Source organism: Microtus pennsylvanicus, chromosome 12 (assembly GCF_037038515.1).
Source record: "Microtus pennsylvanicus isolate mMicPen1 chromosome 12, mMicPen1.hap1, whole genome shotgun sequence".
Lineage (NCBI taxonomy): Eukaryota > Metazoa > Chordata > Mammalia > Rodentia > Cricetidae > Microtus > Microtus pennsylvanicus.
The window spans coordinates 25,606,447-25,628,077 of record NC_134590.1 but is presented as its reverse complement, the minus strand read 5'-3'; the positions used below and the strand labels follow the sequence as shown (position 1 = coordinate 25,628,077).

The window sequence follows — 21,631 nt, the reverse complement described above, 5'->3', positions numbered from 1 at the left end:
GTTTGTGTGTCTGCAGACCAGAAGAGGGCAGCAGACCTCATTACAGATGGTTGTGAACAACCATACGGTTGTCGGGAATTGAACTCATGACCTTTGGAAGAGCAGGCAATGCTCTTAACCACTGAGCCATCTCTCCAGCCCCCCAGTGCTAGGATTAAAGGCTTGTGCCACCACCACCTGGCCATACATTTCTTCACCTCTTTTTTTGTATACACATTTGCCTAAGCTGGTATTGAACTCCAGAGTTCAAGGTTCAAATGATTTTCCATGTTCAAAATCACGACTAGCCTGTTCGGCACTTGCAAGGTGTGCATCACTATGTCTGAATAAAACAGTTCTATTCTTTCCCTCCCCCCTTCCCCTGTCCAATCTGGTTTCTTTGTTTGTTTGTTTGGAGGTGGGGTGACAGGGTGGTCATATATAGAATTCAGGTTCTTCTTACACTCATAATCAACCTTCCTCAGGCTTTTGGAAGCCAAGACTACAAGCATGCATTATCAAATTTGGCAGAAAAATGTCCTCATGATGTAAAAGCAATATGAAATCATAAAGAGGATACAACTGACCTTGCGCCAATAGAGAGAAAGTTGCCCGACTCGGAAGACACCACCCATCCTGCACTCTCTGAAGATTTCTTCTCTAGAAACCACAAGACAATCATTTCAGTCACTGGGTACAGGAACGTCTCTGTTTTCTGTTTGCTTTTAGTATGGCGCCCTTAGAATAGAAGCCCAGAGTCTTGCACATCCCAGGCAAGCACTATATTAAACAATTACACCCCCAGTCCCCACAAGGAAATTTTTTAAAAGAGGTTTTCAGGAGAATGACACGGCTCACAGGTCAAGGGCGATTTTTCCCCACATCTCACAACTGAGATCAATCCTGGGAGCCACGTGGCAGTGGGGAAAGGAATCCCAAGCTTGAGCAGGAGGTCCTCTAACCTCCCCGCCCCCACCATGCCACTGCTATTTGTGTGGATTTAAACACAAAATTGTAAAGTAACTTTTAAAAAAGTTACTTAAAAAAAGGAAACAACTTCATGAGAATAGTTAAACATCAAATATATAAAAGGTATTATTAGCATCACAATAAAAGCAGCTGGTTCCAGTATGATATAATAAATAATCCAAGATTCCTAATAGCATTTTGAGATGATTCGAATAATACAGACAATATGTCACAAAGAAAAATCACTGTAGAAATAAAAAGATAGTTAGGCAAAAATATGAACTGGCAATTCTGAAAAAAAAAAAAGGAATACAGTATTAAATACAAGAGGAGTCAGACACGGCCTGGGAAATACATTTTAAAACTAAACAAGTAGCGAGACAGCGAGGTGGTTCAGTGAGTGAAGTGTTTGCTATGTGAACACGAGGGGCTGAATTTGGATCCCAGTGATTCCTTAAGGCTGAGCATGCCAGTGGTCACATGGAACCCCACCTCTGGGAGAGACCCAGAGAACTCACTGCCAGCCACCCCCGCTGAAAACAGTGAGCTCAGGTTTCAGTGAGATCCCATCTCAAAAAGTAAAGCAGAAAGCAAGGGAAGACGATAATGGAAGTTGAGCTCTGGCCTCTCTCAACCCACGCACAGGGAAGCACTCCTGCATGCATACACACATGTGTATGCCTGTTCCTTATGCACACATCTTTAAAAGACATCAATAGCTAGGGCTAGAAAGCTTGCTGTGAAATCATAAGGACCGGAGTTCCCATCCCAGCACCCACATAATTAGCCTGGCATCCTGCACATCCCTGTAACTCCAGCTAAGGTAGGCTGCAAGCAACCTCCCAGTGCAGAGAGAGACCCTGCTTCACAGGTAGAAGTCGAGAGTGATAGAGGACGATACCAGATCTAGACACAGAAACGGCACAGGGGCACACACCTACACACAATGTTATACACACTCACATAAACTTAAAACATAAAGGAAATAAAGATACTGTGTTTTCTTTCCTCCCTTGCTTCCTGTAACCACAGATTTTGGGAGCTCATAGAAGAAAAAGGGAGAAAGGAGAAATCTTGCCAATAGAAGCAATGATTTTGAAGAGATTATTAATATCGAATCCTACTGAAGCCCATTACCTTTGCCATTCATATCAGAAGCTGGAATAAGACGACCAATGCAGAGAGGACGATTTCCGTATGGATCACGCACTGCATAAATGACATCCCTGTGCATTATGAGCAGAGAGTATGCAGTGGGCGCTTCCTTCATTAAGTTCTTAATCCTGGAATCACAAGTAACTGAATGAATCAACCTGGCTGTTAACACGTTGTACAAGTTAAGCTCTCATAGCCAGAGCTGCAGTCATCAGCTAGTTATACAGTTACCTTGCGACCCAGTCTGGGGTATCGTCTCGTTCCTGGGGAGGAGTGTAAGCAAGTAACTGGGTAATCATTTCACTATCAGAGGACGTGGAAAGCCCAATGCCATGGCGCAGAAGCTATGGGAGAGAAAAGGCTCATAGTTAGACCGCTATTGTCCAACAGTAATAGAAACCAGGCATCCTACAGATACGAAGTGACAACCCCTAAACCCCACTTACTGCTTGTGCATACTCGTGACGGGGCTACTGCTGAGAGCAATGGGAAGTCTCCAAAGCCAGGCAGAAAAGAAGGGCCTTAGCAGACACAAAGCAAAAGTGAGTATGGGTGGCTTGAACTGTGGGCCGCCTTTTCTACCCTCCATAACCCTGGAGAGGGCACACTCCTTCCCGAAGAGCAGCAAACTGCGCCCGTGACTCTCAAACTGAGTGCGCTGCTGGCATAGAGGAACACCCATACTTGTGAGCACTGACAGCAGACAGGGATCAACACTTCAAAGGACGAAATGGAGGCGATAGCTAATCAACACCGGGTGAGTGCACTCTATCATCACGAAGTTCTGCACAGAACTAACCCGGAAGCTGCTCCACAACCATGTGGAGGATAATTAGGAGGACACAAAAAAGCATTTTCAGTGGATAGCTAAATGTGTAAAGATAGGTCTGGAAAAAGTGAGGTGTATATTCTTTAGAATTGAATTCTTGGTGATGACTATTTTTCAGCAGTCAACTTTGGTTATTTACTTCATATTGAGAGTTTTGGAATTGCCTAAATTTTTAACAATACTCATTTTCATTTTTTCAATATGTGGACAGAGATGTATGTTATAGTCACTACAAATGCCACTGCTTACCAAGAGGGCACAGCAGATCTGCAGGAGCTACCTAACACTACAATAGAAAACAGACAGGCCATGGGTAATGATGAAGTCTGGCTCTAGGTATTTGAAAGCAACAATTCACTATCAATCAATTTCTGTAACAACTTACCATATGTGAAATATCAGCTCTAAAAATTCTGAACAAAATGTGCATGTATGTGGGTATATGCATGTGGGAACACTATACATGCTAATACTAACCACCACCTGGTCCTGAAGTTACCAAAGGAAGGATACTAGAACTAATGAACTGGAGGAAGCAGAGAGCAATAACTGAATGGAACAAATAGATCAAAAGGGGCTACCAGGAATATAAAGATGCTGCGTAATCAGCAATAAACTGATGAAATGACCACGTACACACAGAAACTGTACACCATTAAAAGACGAAGGTCCCCAACAACGTGCCGTGGACAGGCTGCCTGAGCAAGAACTCTGCCCCGACCACCAGATTCTGGTTTCCTGTGGTCATTTCCAGTTTATACTTGTCTCAAATTTATCATTTTCAAGTTTGTACTCATTTTCCTCACATGGCTTCTTAAGTTTCAAAAACATAGAGAGTATTTCCTAATTCAAAACACCAGAATGCTCCAAAGGCTCCTCCAAAGGGCAAAGAGGTCACGAGTCCACAGCCCCCATTCTGTAACCACTCCCATTACCTATTTCTTTTATTTTTTTATTTTTAATTTTTTATTAAAGATTTCTGTTTCTTCCCCGCCACCGCCTCCCATTTCCACCCCCACCCCAATCAAGTCCCCCTCCCTCGTCAGCCCAAAGAAAGGAAACTGTCAGGACTGGACACTCATCCATGATTGACAACTGTCAGTCATTTCCTGGGCTGGCCAGTACAACAGTTACCCGAGAGCCACCCAGTATTTGCCTGACGACAGCAGAAACAGAAGCAGAGATACCAGCTACAGAGCTGCTACTGTGATCTCTGAGGCCCCAGATCATGGCGGGGCTGGGAGGAACTCTGCTGGGAGTGCCACCTGATATGCAGTGCCTGATGTTTCCTGGAAAGGGTGACAGCCAGCTTCAGCTTTTACCATTTTCAGGGGAATCCTGAGAGCTGCCAAATAAATGGGTCAGGATAACTTCAGGGAGAACAGGCCAACAGTGGACTCCACTGAGACTAATTTCAGACAGGGAGGGGAAAAGGGGTGCTTGCCAATTGCCAAGAACTTTCAAAAGTTCCTATGGCCCTGACAGCTTCAGAGATCCTTCACACAATCCAGCCTGCAGCCCGCACCTCGCAGCCATCCAGATATTCCAGACCCCACTGCAGTTGTCCACAGCTCCCCAGGGCAGGGACTCTGCATCAGGTCAGCTAGTCCACAAATGTAAGCTAGGCTCCTCTCAGCCTACGGGCATCTGTCTGGGACACTTCCCGCCCACCACACCTCGGCTGCAGCAAACTCACCAATTTGATTAGTTTTGCTGCTTATTTAGGGCCTTTCGTTATGGGTCCTTTAGGCTGAGTGGGCTGTGTGAGGAACACGTAGTCCCTTGGGGTTCCTCATCCCAGGGACACCCAGCAACAACTCGAAGAAGGCTAAAGAGTTCAAGGGGGTGGTCAGGACCACAGGCTACCAAAGATTTCAGAGATTTATAGAGACCTGTGGAAAGGGCTGGAGAGATGGCTCAGCGGTTGAGAGGACACAGATTCGACTCCCAGCATCCATATGGCAGCTCAAAAATCACCTAGAACTCCAGCACCCAGGGATCTGATGCACTCTTCTGGTTTCCAGAGGCACCATCATGTATGTGGGAGGAAACATATGCTCAGACCCACACGCATATCCACAAAACCAAAAGGACAGAGGGAAGCACGAAGAAGGTGAGAGGCAGCAGAGCTGTGGAGAAGCTGTCAGACCCAACTGCTGGAAGGGTTCCCAGGCTGCCAGAAGTCACCGGCTGTGCCTACCCAACACTCTGAGCTCAGGGTTGTAACACTAGAAGCTGGGCCACGGACACGTAAAGCCCAGGGTGTGTTAACACTGACCCCGTGGGCTCAGAACTGTTGATACTTTGCATCTTCATCACTTCTCCGTGAACACAGCAGAGCTCAGCTGAACAAACCAACCAACAAACAAACAAAAGGCACACAGAATTATATTTAGTCAGCATGTTAAATTTGTACCATGACATATAAGCTACACGTTGACTTGGTTGCAGTTCATCAGGTGCAAACACTACAGAATCTGAAAGACCTCCCACCTAAGCATGTCAGATAAAGATTTCTGAGTCTATAGTCCACTTTCTTTTTGCATTTTCCTGAGATTGTTCAGAAGCGGAAATGCCCATAATCCCAGCACTTTAAAGATGGACCAAGGGGAGTTTCAGGTTAGCTAGATCTACATATGTGTCCTGGACAACAATAAGACCGGTCACGAGAAAAGAGTCAGAAATAAGGGATAACTCTAGACAAACCAAACTCCGCAGATGCTTTGGTCCCTTAAACACACTGACGTGGGCAGAGGACATAACTCAGTGACTCGGTGCTTGCCTAGCACACAGAACGTCTTGGGTCCAACTCCCAGAAAGGCAAACAAACAAACAAAACCTACTTAAAATCCTCTTTCTACTCTTACAGTAACAAGCACATTGTAACTACTGTCAGGTTATTTAGGGACTAACGAGGAAGAACACTATACATGTTCAGAATAGACAGTTTTCTACTTTCAACTCCAAATATTTTTATCTGCATTTGAGAAACACAGAGAGCCAAAAAAAGGCCAAACATACATCAATTTCAGCCTAATCTTTCCTAGCACAGAATCCCCAAACTGCTTGGCCACTAAAGAAATTTGTATAATAATATAATAATGATATGTCTGGTGGTTAGATGTTCCTTGACAGCGTCAGGATACAGGGCAGCTACCATGGAAACCAATGGAGTGAACAGAGGGCTACATTCAGTCTTAGACCAGACCTCTAAGGAGAACAGTACTTGAAGCTCAAGTTGACCAGCAAAGGTCAAGCTACAGGACTAAAAGACTGGGTCCATGGAGCTTCTGATTGGTGCCTGGAGAGTGGTTTCCAGGGGTCAATAAATTAATAAGCATAAATTAAGCATTTTTCTGAGTTCCACGAGTCACTCCCTTACCAAGTGGAATCAAGGAGGGGATGTGGGAACTCAGTGTACAGCCTATAGGCCCTAAGTGCTCAGGGCCTAGACTGGAGTGGGCATCTGAACTGGGCTTTAGCCTCATGAGAATGAGTTCTAACATATGGGACCAGAGGGGATTGGAACGACAGGCCTCCAACAGGCTGGTTTAAGAAATTCCATGTTTGGTCATAGCAATATGCTGTGCAGAGTCTGGACGCAGGGAACAATGCTTAGTTTTCCTTTCACACAAACTCTCAACAGAGGACAAAGCAATAAGAGGATCTTGACAGCAATTCCTCATGCTGCTGACAGCCCCATAAATCAATGGTCTAAATCACAGCACTACAGTGGCATTGCCTCCAGTCGTCTGGGGAGTACAAGAATCTGGAGTCAGAGCAAGCGTGCCGGGCAATTCTGATGCAATGGTTTCCTGAACAAAGGTAACAAGTGGCAATAATTAGAAGACGCCCTAGATCTAGATCGTCGGTGTCTTCTCATTAACTATCATAACACCCAAGGAGCCAGTAAAGAACCCACTCACCTTTTTCCTTAGCCGAGCTGCATTTACCAGTTCACCATTATGGGCCACAGCTATTTTCCCATGCAGAGTTTCAACAACGAATGGCTGGCAACTCTCCAGCTCACACTTTCCCGTCGTGGCGTATCTCGTATGACCAATTCCAAGATTTGAGACATACAATTTCTTCAAATTATCTTCAGTAAAAACGTCATTTACAAGGCCCATTCCCTTGAGAAGTTAATGTAAAAGCGAATGTTAAGAAAAACCAGAAACTGGTATTGGTAATGACAAGACTAGGCATGGGCAATCCAAAACAGACAAGCATTTCACGTTCTTCTGTGCATCAGGAATCTAATGGATTCACTGTTTAAACTGGACTCCAGGTTTTCACATTAAATTCATTTAGAACCTAGCAATTTAGTTTTCAGGATTGCCACAGCATTGAGACACTTCTATTTTATGACACTAACTATGCTGGGTGGTGGTGGCACACGACTTTAATCCTAGCACTCAGGAGGCAGAGACAGGTGGATCTGTGAGTTAGAGGTGAGCCTTGTCTAGAGCGAGTGCCAGGACAGACTCCAAAGTTATAGAGAAACCCTGTCTTTAAAAAAAAAAAAAGGATTCCTAAAAGTATGGAAACTGATGGACCCCTTGGCTTGCATGCACTGGTTAGCGAAACATCACTGGGGAAGACATACACCCTAACTGGACCAATGCAAGGACACAAAGCTGGAAGTAGACTGACCCAAGAATCTTCCAGTTTGCTGATCCAAACGGTTCTAGTTCCAATTTTATTCATATCCCCACACTTTATTTATTTACTGACTTGTTTACCTAGAAAACACATCTACTGTGTAGCCAAGTCTGGCCTGAAACTCACTCACTGTGCAGAACAAAATAGTCTCAAACTCTGAAATCCACCTGCTTCCTCATCCTGAGTCCTGACACTAAAGATGCGCACTCCTGTGCCTAGCCCCACCCCAGATACCAATGACCAGCTGGCAACAGTTCGTTGTAATATCACCAGGATTTAGGGCTCACACTTACCTTATGCACCTTGAATGTAGGCACTGAACTCCCATCACTGGTCACAATGCCAGCGCTCTCTTGACCCCTGTGAACAAAGGAATGGATCGTCTGTCAAATCATCAAGCTTCAGGGGACTGCAGGTGCTTGTGGGCACACAGGGGCACACCTCCTGCTGCGGGAACTGCAAGTGTTTGTGGGCACACAGGAGCACACCTCCAGCTGGGGGACTGCAGGTGCTTGTGGGCACACAGGGGCACACCTCCAGCTGCAGGGATTACAGGTGCTCCTGAGTACATGGGAGCACACCTCTAGTGTGCAGGGACCTGAAGTACTAATTAGCACACACAGTTCAAGCTTTTTCTTCTGCTTTTCACACTTTGAAAACTTTCTCCAATAAACACCACCCCATTTCTCTAGGTAGCTCTGCCTCTTCTGGAACTTGCGATGTATAGCAAGAGGGCCTCAAACTCAGAGTTAAAATACTGGATTAAAGGTGTGCACCGTCACCCACATGAAACAATGGTCTTTAAGTTAGCATGATGTATGGAGCTCAATTTCTTATTATCTTCTGTGCATGGATGTTCTGCCTGCATGTATGGATGTGTACCACGTGGGTGCCTGGTGCTCCTACAGAGGCCAGAAGAGGGTGCTGTCAGATCCCCTGGAAAGGAAGCTGCATACACTTGTGACCTGCCATGTGGATGTTGGGAACAAACCTGGGTCCTTCTCATGCAATAACAAGTGCCCTTACACAATAAGCTATCATTCAGCACAAAATGTAATGCTTTTTAAATGTAGAGTTATTAATATTAATATTAAAAAATCCCCAAAGCCACTGCCAACCATTTCTAATTAAAAAAAAAAACACTTTAAATAAAGCCAAAAATATATAAGAAAAGAAATACTTCAAAAATCGTTTTCATTTATTTCCTTTGCCCCAAAGGTAAATTTCTCCTAAAGCCCAAACCAGTAAGATTAGCAATCATTTAGGTCCTGAGTTCTTTAACCAACAAGCCAGCTTATTTGGCAGATGCTCAAGTTACTCCCTTAGGCAGCTTGAACCAGTTAAAACTACATCCTTTCAAGCTCTCAGGCACTGATTGACAACCAGGCCCCTAGTTTCCTAGGAAACACAATGTTAGCTAGAAATAGTGAATCATTTCCAGGTCACTTTCAACATGGGGTCTGGAGTTGGAAACCACTGCACTGAGGAGGAGATTAAAGCTTTCCTAAGTGTCTGGGTAGAAAGAAATATACAAAAGCAACTTTATGGCTCACTGAGAAATAAAGGAGCATTTGTTTACATTGCCGAAGGCTGCAGTCAGTACGAGCAGTCAGACTGGCAACAGTGTCGAGCAAAGTATAAAAAGCTCACGTATGAATACAGGATAGTTAAGAATACCCACAGCTCAGGAGACAGCGCTAGAATTATGAAGTTCTTCCATGATTTAGATGCGGTATGAACCTGCCACACAATGACAGAGGGAAGGATGGTAAAAGCAGGTTCCTGGCAACCCTGAGCTCAAGCACCACCCCAGAGATCACTGCAGATAAAAAAGAAAACTGTCTTGTTTTTCACTTCGTTTACACTTTCTAGCCTCAATCTCAGAGATCCACCTTGCATCTGTCATCACCACCTGGTCCTCAGGCTTCTCTAAAGCAGAATTTTAAATCTAGATTTAGATTTTAGAATTTTAAATTAAATCTGGAATATTCATTATCTGCAACTTAGCCTCAATTAATCATGAAACCTGATTTTGAACAGTTTCAATGTCGAGAGTTTAAATGTGAAGACACTGGTTCTCTCCTTCTATATCATGGTCTAGGGGGTCAAACAGGTCACCAGGCTTGGCAGCAAGTGTCCTCACCCACGGTGCATCAACATGACTTTAATCTACATCAGCCCACTCTGTTATAAAATATGCCCAAATCAGCAGGGATTGTCAGTTCCACCAATCCAATTCCCCTTCCCAGCAAACCATCAGCGCCACCAGCAGCTGTCTCAGGGTCTCTTACTGTAGATCCCTGGCATCAGAGAGAACTGGGTATAGAAGAGCAGGCCAAAAGGTAATAAACCGATTTAGTGTCAAGCTGGAAAGTAAGGCTGGCTCTTAACTTCAAGGAGCACAGACATTTTTTTCCTTGATAGACACTTAGTATTAATGAGTTCTCCCTGTTACTCATCTATACTGAAAGATCATTTCCAAGTCACTTGATTTGTTTAGTAAAACGCGGGTCTCCGAGAAATACTGCGTTCTGGGTTCCAAGCTTTACTCTTTAACCAGGTAAGAAATGTCAGAGCTAAGCTGATACACAATAATGAATGCATAGAGCAGCTTTCTAACAAGACAACCAAATTCACATCTAAAAGCAAATCCACAGTGAAGCCATGTATGTTTAAATTAATTTCAATCCCTCACTGAAGAGAGCTAGTTCATACTTACTATCCCATCCCCTGTGGAAATGACTTAATAATACTGTGTCTGTGGCTGGAGAAATGGCTCAAATGGTTAAGAGCACTGGCTGTTCTTGCAGAGGACCTGGGTACAATTCCCAGCACCTGCATGGCAGTTTATACCCGCCTGTATGCAAATCCATGGGATCTCATATGAAATCTTCACACCAACCCACATAAAATAAATTATTAAGAACAGCAGTGAAAATCCATCCAAAAAGGAATTAATTCAAGGTCATACTTGTCCATATGAGGGGAGGAGAGAAGAGATTACAATAAAATAATAATAATACTGTGTCTGTTTATGCCTCTTGTCTGAGGTATACAATCCATATATGTTCTTCTCTCTCTGGCAGATACAGGTATCTGTACATTGATAATGGAAGCCCCTATTAATTCAACTCTTATCCCAACGTTAGCAAACAAGGGAAGGAAGCACTGGACTGGACCAGAAGTCTGGGCTCTCCAGGGCCATCTAACAACAACTAGAGGGAGCAGTGAGAATAAAGACATAAAACTGGAATAGAGAAAAACTGAAAGCAGTGCAGAACCAAGCACAAAAATCCAAACTATGAATACAAGATTGTAAAAACAGCCCGAGGCCTAGGTATGAGCAGGAATATGACATTTTTCACTGAGCTGGGTGCAATTCTGGGAAACAACAAAAGACAGAAATCAGAAAGGCATGAATTCCAAGACGGGGAACAAGCCACAGGCTGTGCATGTGCAGGAACGGGAGAGGACCAGACAGGTAGGGAGGGAAGAGTACATTTAACATATCACACTATAGAGGGGTCAGCTGCATAAACTGAACACAATCCGAGTTAAAGGGGTTTCAGTAAATGTTACTTACTTAATAGTTATTTTGCATAGATGCTACACAGGGCTTGTGTCACTGTGCACACGTGGAGGTCAGAACAGCTCTATGGAATGTGCTTCTCATTCCATCTTTACAAGAGCTCCTGGCAGTGAACTTAGGTTGCCAGGCTTGCATTCCGCTTACCCACTGAACCAGGAGGTGGCCCCTGAAATGTTTCATTAACGAGTTGCTGAACTGATAATGAAGTAGAGCTAATGCATACTTTTCTCCTCTAAAATATAATTTTTTTTACATACTTGGAAAGGAAGAAAGAAATAAAGTAGGATTATTCAGAACAAATTTCAAAATAGATAAAATTTTCAAAGGCCCAACACGTAATCTCAGATCACAGAAATTAAGGTAAGCTGTCATAACAACTGCATAACACAGTAAATCTAAAAATAGCAGGGAAGAAATCCTTAGGGGTGGATAAGTCTTCAGTGAAACATCAGAAAATCCTCAAAGTCAACGTAGCTACAAGTACAGGGATACAATGCACACACAGGTAACGTAAAATGGACCAGCGGTCAGGAAGCCACCTTCTATGTCAGTCTCTCAGAAGATGGACAGAACCCCGAAGCAGCCAAGCACAGAAACTGTTGCCTAAAATGGAAGGCTCGGGCAAGGTGGTCCTCAGGACCTCACCGTGCACTTCCCTAAAGATTGTATTAGTGGCTTAAATGGTGCGACTCTGTGTGTATCTACAGAACACATGAGGGAATAGCAGTTAAGACTGGAACTCTCAAGGAAATAGAAGACAAAGTATATTAGCTGTTTATGCAGCTGATTAAAAACTAAATGTAAGATGTCTTCGGATAAAGCTACCCACAGGGAGTACAGTGATGTTACTGAAAGGGGTGGATGGAGACTAGGGTGGAAGACTTGGAAATTTACAGATAGTCAATACCTACTAATGAACTAAGCCAAAATGATGCTTAAAGGAGAGGAATCTAAACACAATCACACAGAGCATTCGTGGTTTTAAAGTGAGATTCTGAAAGGGAATAAAATCTCCTTATGCTCCTATAGTTGCTGCTGAAGAAGGCACCAAGGGTGACTCAGGAAGCCACAAGGCAGAAGACAACAAAGCCCTGACACAGGAAAAGTGATGCTCCGCCTTCAGGTGAAGACAAAAGATTATTATACGTTACAGTGATAAGTAGACTAAATTGTGCCTCTCCGAGCTCCCAGGAAATTATGTATTGAAGCCCTAACTCCCAGGGTGATGGGATTTGTGGGAATGGCTTTGAAAATTGTGTTTAGATGAGGTCATGAGAAGGAGCATAAGGAAGGTTGGGAAACACTCAATTGTAGGTTACAATCAGTTCAGCACTACACTCTTCAAAAGAAAACAAACATTTATGATTTATTTATTTATTTATCTATTATATATACAGTATTCCTCCTGCATGTGTACCTGCAGGCCAGAAGAGGGCACAGGATCTCATTACAGATGGCTGTGAGCCAACATGTGGTTGCTGGCAATTGAACCAGGACCACTGGGAATGCAGACATTGCTCTTAACTGCTGAGCCATCTCTAGAGCACCTACATTCTAAACCCTCCTCAAGCACAGCTGATAGTAGGGATCACAGTGAAGTTGCCATTCTCAGAGAATAGGACCAGTAGAGGACCAGGGAACATAGCACACAAAAACCAATTTGATTCCACTTCAAGACAACAAATGAGCTGGTTCCATCCAGCAAGTCACTGCTTAAAAGCCTCTGGCTAAAGCAGCCAGGGAAAACAACTCCCAGTCTCCTCCTGTTACACTGAGTAAAATGGAATGGCTGGGATAATTATTATTACTTTGGATCTAAAAGAAAGACTGTATTTCTTCCTGGGTTTGAAGTACAGACAAGAGGAAACAAAACTGACTCAAGTCACCTCCAGTCTCAGTGGCTGGAAACACGGTATCTTGTGTTTTTCAGGCATGGCGATCTGAAGGACAGTGATAGGTCAATTCTGATTTGTAGGGCTGAAAATAAAGAATACTAAACAAGTACTGCAGGAGCAGAATGGATCCTGTTGAACGGTTACACAGATGTTCAGCCTAAAAACCAACAACAACAACAGCAAAAAACTAAACAACAAAAAAAAATCCACAAATGAAAGGCCATGTTATTCATCCGAGAAGAACTCTAATAAAACATTGGTTGTACTAAAATGCCTTGCTGAACTTAAAAATGTCACTAACTTCTGAATAAAATTAGCACCGAAATGGCCAGCAGAGGGCATACCAATTGTTACTCTCACAGTACATATTTTTGATGGAGGAAGGTCATTGGTTAAATAAAAAGAAACTGCTTGGCCCTCATTGGTTAAAAGATAGCTGGGAGGAGTAAACAGAACAGAATGCTGGGAGGAAGAGGAAGTGATCTCAGACGACAGCTCTCCTCTCGGGAGCAGACGCCTCAGAGAGATGCCATGCTCCCCGCTCCAGGGAAGATGCACGCGATGAAGCTCCGACCCAGGATGGACTTAGGCTAGAATCTTCCTGGTAAGCGCACCTAGCTGTCTACATAGAATATTAGAAATGAGCTAGTCCAGGTGTGAGAGTTAGCCAAGAAGAGGCTACATAGAAATGGGCCAAGCAGTGATTAACAGAATACAGTGTCCGTGTAATTATTTCGGGGCATAAGATAGCCGAGCAGGCGGCTGGGGTGTTGGGGACGCAGCCCCGCCGCTCTTATTACTACATATTTTGTATATTCAAAATCATTCTAGTCACGAATATCAAATTTCACAGCATCCCGACCAGCCTGCAAAGACCCTGGATCTGTAGTAGACACTTTACTGCCCTGAGGACCATTTGCAGTCAATAGCAACCACTGCAGAATTGCTCATTCTGGAAATGTCTCATAAATGGTGTCATACTATATGGTTTTTAGCCCCTGGTTTCTTTTTTTACTTAAAATTAGTTTTCAAATTTGAATCGCACTGCAGACAGATTGGTATTTCCAATTCCCTTTTGTGGCCGAATACTATTGTTTTAAGGATAAACTAATTTTGTTCCATTCACTGGTTGACAGATATCACACTGAAATACTTGGATCCATTAAGGAGACTATTATTCTCCTTTCTGGGACACCCACTGTCCTTTGCTTTCATCAATGTGATTATTCACATATGCAGTGTTGTACAGCGGTTTATCTCTTCATTTAGCACAATGTCTTCCAGGTTCATGGACTTTGCGGGGTAAATCTGTGCCGCGATTTGCATAACTGGTCCTCTGTCAACAATCACTAGGGCTCTTTCTGCCTTTAGGCTATTTTAGAAAATGCAGCTGTGAACAAGAGCACTCACAGGTCTGGGTTCCAGCTCCCGATTCTTTCGGGAGTTCACCGTGTGAAACTGTTAGGTCACACAGTAACGTGTTTAAGTTGTGTAAATGAGCTTGCACACTGTTTATCCTCAGCGAGTACCTGACTTTGTGTTGAACCTGTTTTCCATTCTCTGGGGTATAAATGTTTTCCAACAACGGAACTATTTTACCTTCTAACAGAATCATTGATGAACCTACCCAGTTACAGTGACTTAAACAGATGTCCAAATTTCCTTGAGGTCTGAAAATCATTTGGCACTAAAACCGAGCAAACTTTGAGATGAGGGACCATTACGAAGCGTTGCTGAGTAACACCTCTCCTTCCATATCCATATATACCAGCATTTATTAAGACATGTACTGGTTTACCAAAACAGCCCCAGCAATTGCTCTCACTAAATATCCCAGAATAGTATTTTCTTTCTTCTTTGACTGAGACTTTCTACATAAGAAAATTTCAACTTGAGTTTTTCATCAACGGGAAGAAGATATTTTTACTTATTTTCAAAAGGCCATGCTAACAATCCACTATATCAGCGTGTGTAGCTTAGCTACCGTAACAAGGTACAGCTGGTCCTTACTTATTAATTTTGCGATAGGAAATTCAGCTCTTGGGTTGTTTTCAAGGGTCATTTGCTATCTGCAATTATCCCGACACAGGCATTCTCAGTTAAAGGCAGACAAGGACAAAGCAAGACTTTGCCTTTATCGTAGCTGTCTCAGTGTAAACGCGAGTTGTGGTTTCTTGTTGTGTTTTCAACTTCAAGCCTTGATGACTGTATTCTCACACTGACAAATGAACACCCACATACATATGCTCCAGAAATTAATTCCTTCCTCAAACATTTGTCATTCCGGGAGTACTGACAGAGTAAAAGTGAAAAGTCCTGATTCTAAGCTGCAAAAACAAGAATAAAAAGAGCTGTAATATATTTTGAGAAGTCAATGTAACCTAAAAGCTATGTCCTTGAGCTAACGTTACTTCATCAAAACTTGAAAAACAAGGAGATTTTCCAGAGTACAAACTCTAATTACTTGTGTTTGTTTATAGAGGGTTTCACGTAGCTCAGACTGGCCTCTAACTTCCTATGTAGCTAAGGATAACTGTGGACTTCTGATTCATCCCCCGCCACCCAAGTGCTATGCAGCACCATGGTTTTCCACACTTCGGGTAACTTTTATTTCAGCAATGACCCGAGTGCAATGCTACCTTGCTATCCATAGCCTCTAAGGGTTAGGTGCATGGCTGAAACCTAGGGAGAAGACATCAGATAACCTTCATTCAGGCATGCCTTGCACTCCCTGTTGGCAGTGAATTCAATGTTAATGAATCCATCACACTAAACAGAAACACACATAAAAGTTATATATTGATCTATGGCAAAAAATATAATCATAGAGGCTTACAGAATTCTAACTCTGTATGGTTAGAATCATAGGATTCAGTACTCAGGTCGATTTACACAAAGAACAGAATGGCAGAATATTCTGGCATATGCTTTGAATCCCAGAACTGGGGAGGCAGAGGCAGATGGATCTATAAGTTCAAGTCTAGCATGGTCAACATAGCAAGTTCTAGGCCAGCCAAGGCTACATAGGAAGACATACAAAGATATTGTATATTAGCGGCCTATGTGATTCCACCTATGTGATTCCAGAGTGCAATCATTTAAAGTCTTGATGTTGCCACAATCTAAACTTCATTTTGGACTCACTGTGCAAATATGTCCTTATTAGTCTGGGGTAATTCTCCTCATACCCACTTTTACATATCCTAATAACATTTTGCTTCACTGGCATATTAAACAAATCATTTTTTAGTTTAAAAAACATTGCAGGCATGGTGGTATATACCTTTAATTACACTCTCAGAAGACAGAGACAGGTGAATCTCTCTGAGTTTGAGGATAGACTGGTCTACATAGAAACTGAAGGACGCTCAGGGTTATATAGAGAGATCTTGTCTCAAAGAAGAACATTAGCTAGGTGATGGGGGCACACACCTTTAATCCCAGCACAGGTGGATTGATCTCTGTGAGTTCAAGGACAGCCTGATATAAAGAGCTCCAAAAGCTACACAGAGTAACCATGTCTTGAAGTTTAAAAAAAAAAAACAAAAAACAAAAACAAAACTTAAACGTCAATTTTCTAAACATCTATATTGTTCAAGATACTTAGTTACACAGTGCACTGAAAGCGTAAGTCATAAAACATCCCACACCAGTTTGGAATTATGATTGATAGGGTGGTATTTATTTAAAGCGGAAGAAACTTACAGATCACCAATCCAGACGACAGCCCTCTGCGTAATCTGGAAGAAGTCTAGTAGCTGCCAAACCGGAGCAGGAAGTAAAGAGAACGAGAAGGGAAGTAGCCACTTTTTTAAAGGGAGAGACCAGCCCTTTATGGGCTGGTATCTCAGCGGCTATTGGCTGGAGAAGCGGAAAAACCTCCGGCAACAGTGCACTATTGTTAAAATACTGTCCCAAGTATAGGAAAGTATAACTGAGATTGGGAAAACAAAAAGTACTACTATCAGACACTTCAATTCAGAATGTCACCTCAGGATTAGCAGTGCCTCCCCCGGGTGCAAACAACTGACTGACTTGCAAACATCTCCTACATGCAGTAGAGCACACCAGATAAACCCATGAATTAAATATCTACCTAGTGGAACCCTTCTGAGTGAATACAGACCACTGTTTCAACATGAAAGCACAAACCACTAATGTGGTCTTCCTTCTGTACACCAACTGCATTAAGGAGCATCCTTAGTTACGATGAAGAGCAAATGAGATCGTCCTTAGCCAGGCGCTCAACAGACTTGGTCTGATAATGCTAGTCCAGGCCCAAGCCCAGCACACCACCTTGAAGTTTAACATGGAATACGTGAAGATGCTGAAGGAGGCAATTCCAACATGGCCCTCTTAAAATGTGGCTGAAGATGTCAAATACTCTTAGTCTCAAGGTTATGTTTTGGAGGATAGAAATGTGCTCCGACAGTGGCTCAGTACAACCTTCAATTGCAAGAACAGATTAAATTTAAACTGCTACGCTGTTTTCTAACACAGGAAAATAATGTGAACGCTGCCCTAGAAGACAAATCAAAGCATTAAAGATTGGGAACAGGAGCTAGGTGGCTGGATTTCAAGTGTTCTTTTGATATTTTCTGTCTAAAACATGCTATCTTAAGTAGTTGGAAACTAGATCTCTATTGCATGCTACCTCAGAACTTCCTTATTATACATAAGTCTGTGCAGGATATGCTATGAGAGATATAGAAAAATGTCTATTTCTATTTCTTACCAAAAGAAATTAGTAATAATACAGCTTTCTGTAGTTATAGAAATCCAATGAAGGCAACCTACTGGTTTCAAGCGGATACATCTAGGGGCAGTCTGTCTTCATGTTAGATTGAAAGATCAACGCCCCCATCCTGGTTATTATGATGCTCAGTGATCTATGGAAATCTTGTGTGTCAAGTGGATGATACTCAAACTACGAGAATCATTAACAAGTCTGAATAACTGAGCTGTGTTGATTTATAGATAATCACATTCCCTTACAAGATCCTGAAAGTTACACACACTCCATAACAGCAAATGACACGGGAGCCGGAAAGCAATGGTCTGAAAACGAGGTCAGAGCGCAGATAAAATAAAGCAAATGTTCAGAGACTACAAGTGCCAAAGAAATATCTGAGGAAATTGACAGGAGATTGGCCAATTTGGAATAGACAGAGACTGGAAACAGTGTCGTACCAAATACAAAAATTTAGAATACAAATATAGAATTTTGCAAAGAAAAATGAGAACCCTCAAAGAATGGAGACTCTATGAAGAAAGTGGCTACATCCTAAGAAGCAGGACCCCTTGAACTAGAAATGGCAACATGGTAAGCTTTGCGATGACTTTAACAAAAGAACTCTAAGAACTTTCCATTTTGTATTTGTCAAAAAAAAAAAAAACTTCTAAAAATAAAATCCATACACCATTATTTTTTAATGAAATTATTATAATTATTACTAGAAAAATAGGTTCCTAATTTCAAAATTACATTCCTGACCAAAATAGTAATTAGTCAACTCATCCTAAATTTCTCTAATTACTTACATTTCCTAATTTGATATATGTGATAACTAATAATAATCCTTCTTCTGTTTGTGTAAGAATTATCTATCTGAAGGTCATTTGGAAAGCCAAGGAACAGTGAGTGACAAGAGAAAAGTACGTGAAGATAGCAAGAGCCTGAGAAACGCCAAGGCATTTTCTCTGTGAAAAACTTGTTGCTTTTTCCTGATAAGAGATATTTAGCCTTGTCCCTGACAAATTAGACCGAATACATTGTGAACTATTTAAGAGTAGAGAATGCTGGGAAATTAGTTCTCAGCTCAAGAGGAAGAGGAACTCTAAAAGTAACTGGACACATTCCCAGCCAGATAACTGCAATAACTGCACCATTTAAATTACACACAGGGACATAAAAGGAAAGGAACACACGAATTAGTAAGCTGTAAAATTTGGCTTTGTTCAAAGGTAGGATACTGTTTTTATAAGTCTGAAGATACGTAAAACTCTGAGGTCTCTATAGAATTATGCCAATAAAAATTCTAAAATGAAGCAGCAATCCAGATGTGAAAACTCATTCCGTTATAAACGCAGGCCTCGGGAGGCTGAGGGAAGACCCGATTGAGATGAAGTAGAGCTCCAGGTCAGCCTGGGACAACCCTGTCTTAAACAGCAAAACACGTGAGCAACCAAATACTAGAAAGGGTAGTTTGAAGCAATATAGAAAAGAAACCCAATTATGAAGACATTCAAGTTCCTCATATAAAACGGCATAGTATTTGTTTATAATCTGTACCTATCCTCCTACATATTTTAAGCCATCTCTTGATTGCTGAAATTATACAATATAGTACAATATAACTGCTATGAAAGTTACAGTTTGTCTAAAAATCAATGACCAGAAAAAGTCTTTTTATTGTTCAGTACAGACAGTTAAAAAAAATACTCCCAGTATTTATGGGTTGAAACCATGGAGACAGAGCACATGGAGACAGATGGCTCCCTATGCACAGGAAAGTCCACAGAACTGAAGATCAGAGAAACTGAGCTCTAGTCTATGATCCCAATTAGACACAACACCATGTGACCAGCATTCAAATATAAATACAGCATATGACTAGGCCACTATATAGGAAGCTACCATAAGAAGATCCCCAGTCCAAGGCCAGCCTGGGCTACATGGCAAAAGTATGTAAAACAACAAAAATTAAAATTCCAGACTAACAAATACCAGACCCTACAAGGCGGCTAGCTATTGACTCCAGTCCATAAAGGCCATCGCTGTCATCACAGATTAGCTTAAGATTTGTGCTTTCTCTCTCCTTAGTGAGAACTTTTAAATGTCAAGTTTTCTCGTCCAGCAATGTTTAGGAGATCCATTCCTAATTGTGCTTTTTTTCTTTGTATTACTCTGGAATGGTCAATTGTACCAGCATGTATCCCACTACTTCCCCACGCCACTCCACTATAATATGCCAGTTCCTTTTTTTCAAATAGATGCCCTTATGAGTAACTGCTTGGCAGTCAACGAACATCTGTATGCATCTCTGCTGAGTGCACACCCAAGGGCGGGGCAGAGACAAAGGGCATACCTATACCAGGTACTATTCAGTTTATATATAAGAATTCATCTGTACAAATTATGAGGTAGGTATTATCATTATGGCCAATTCAGAAGGATGGAAACTGGCAAAGCCTGTGCTTCTGAATAGTAGGTTACTGCTTCTAAGAGGGCAGAAGCCATGTTTACCCTGTGTTCCCCTACTTATCAAGGTGCCCTGTACGTACACAGCAGGAACTCAACAAAGCTGCACTGTGTGACATTTTGGTAAGAGATGGATGGTATACACGAGACTGATTGTGTAAAATTACAAAGGAGCTGAAAACTGTCACTTGGTAACATCCCACAGCACCACAGGACAAAACATTGCATGGTTGGTCATGTTGTTGACAAGGAAGCCACGCTGCCTGTCATTTGAAAGTACAGCACACTCATCCAGTACATGGCACCTGACAACAACACTGGTAGCAGACAACGCTGTGACTGTTTCTGTCTTTGCAGCATATTTCAGTGCTCTGTTCCTTATAAAAAAGGCTCCCGTGAGGTAAACAACTGCCCTGTTACTGTAGCAGCGACCTTCTACACCCAATGTTTACCAGGTCTCCTTATTGGATCAGGACTCTTTGCTGAGTGACCTGAACAAACTTGCACACTAAGAGTGGTGAGGATCATAGCAACAAAATGGCCTAATGATGCACTTCTCAGAATACATATCCCATGCTTCGATCACAGCCACAGTGTAGGAGTAGAGGGAACTTGATGCCCGACTCCTACATCTCAACTCTTTTAACTCACGTGAGGTGAAAATCTTACATTACCACTTTTCCTTTAATATAAAATGTGGGTAGATGATTTGTTCCACCTTTGACCTCCAGCAAATCCATCATGAGATTGCAGCTGGCTTATCTACATAAAAGCATCATTCTGAACGGACTAAATTGCAATACTAGAACTTTAAAATGCTTAGGTGTAGCCCAAGACATGAGAAAACAGATCTAAAAGTTATCAGAAAGGATGCCCAAGATTAAGCTGGTGTTTCAGCTTACTGGCTAACGTCACCAACCTTAATTCAGCACCCAAACAAGTTCTCTGATAACCTCCTCCTGTGTGTTCCTCAACAACTCTGGGAAAAGGGCTGACACTGCATCCCAAGCAGGTTGTCTCTCCCTCTGGGGCTGTGGAGGAACCAGTGTCTGCACCTCTCAAGAAAACTTCTGAGATCATTATAAACCAGTTTCCCCAAAGCCTAGCAGAAATGGAAGAGTCTACAGATTGTTTCTTTCAATAGCACCTTCAACTCAATCAGTAAATTTCCCAAATGTTCACAAGTCTAAAAATACTTATTAGTTGTTGGTTTTGATTCCTCTCCTGGGGCGTTGACAGCGCCCTGACAGAGGGCGCTCATCTCCTATCTAACAACATTCGTCATCTATTTTCAGTCCCTATAACGATGTAAGCAGGCAAAGCACTGTGTTCTGTTGTGGTTTTGGTTTTCT

At 42.3% G+C, this 21,631-nt stretch overlaps 1 protein-coding gene and 1 pseudogene across 1 annotated transcript in view; one reads left to right on the top strand and one right to left on the bottom strand.

Annotated features, from left to right (window-relative positions):
* LOC142832476 (amidophosphoribosyltransferase) overlaps positions 1-21,631 on the bottom strand; it is a 34,730-nt gene that overhangs the window by 9,457 nt on the left and 3,642 nt on the right. The window contains exons 2-6 of the mRNA XM_075942918.1: positions 7,888-7,954; positions 6,859-7,065; positions 2,335-2,447; positions 2,086-2,231; positions 567-639 (exon numbers count right to left, since the gene is read on the bottom strand). Coding sequence (XP_075799033.1) covers positions 567-639; positions 2,086-2,231; positions 2,335-2,447; positions 6,859-7,065; positions 7,888-7,954 — 606 coding nt within the window. The remainder of the gene's footprint in view (positions 1-566; positions 640-2,085; positions 2,232-2,334; positions 2,448-6,858; positions 7,066-7,887; positions 7,955-21,631) is intronic.
* On the top strand, positions 9,048-21,423 carry LOC142832922 (zinc finger protein with KRAB and SCAN domains 2-like; annotated as a pseudogene).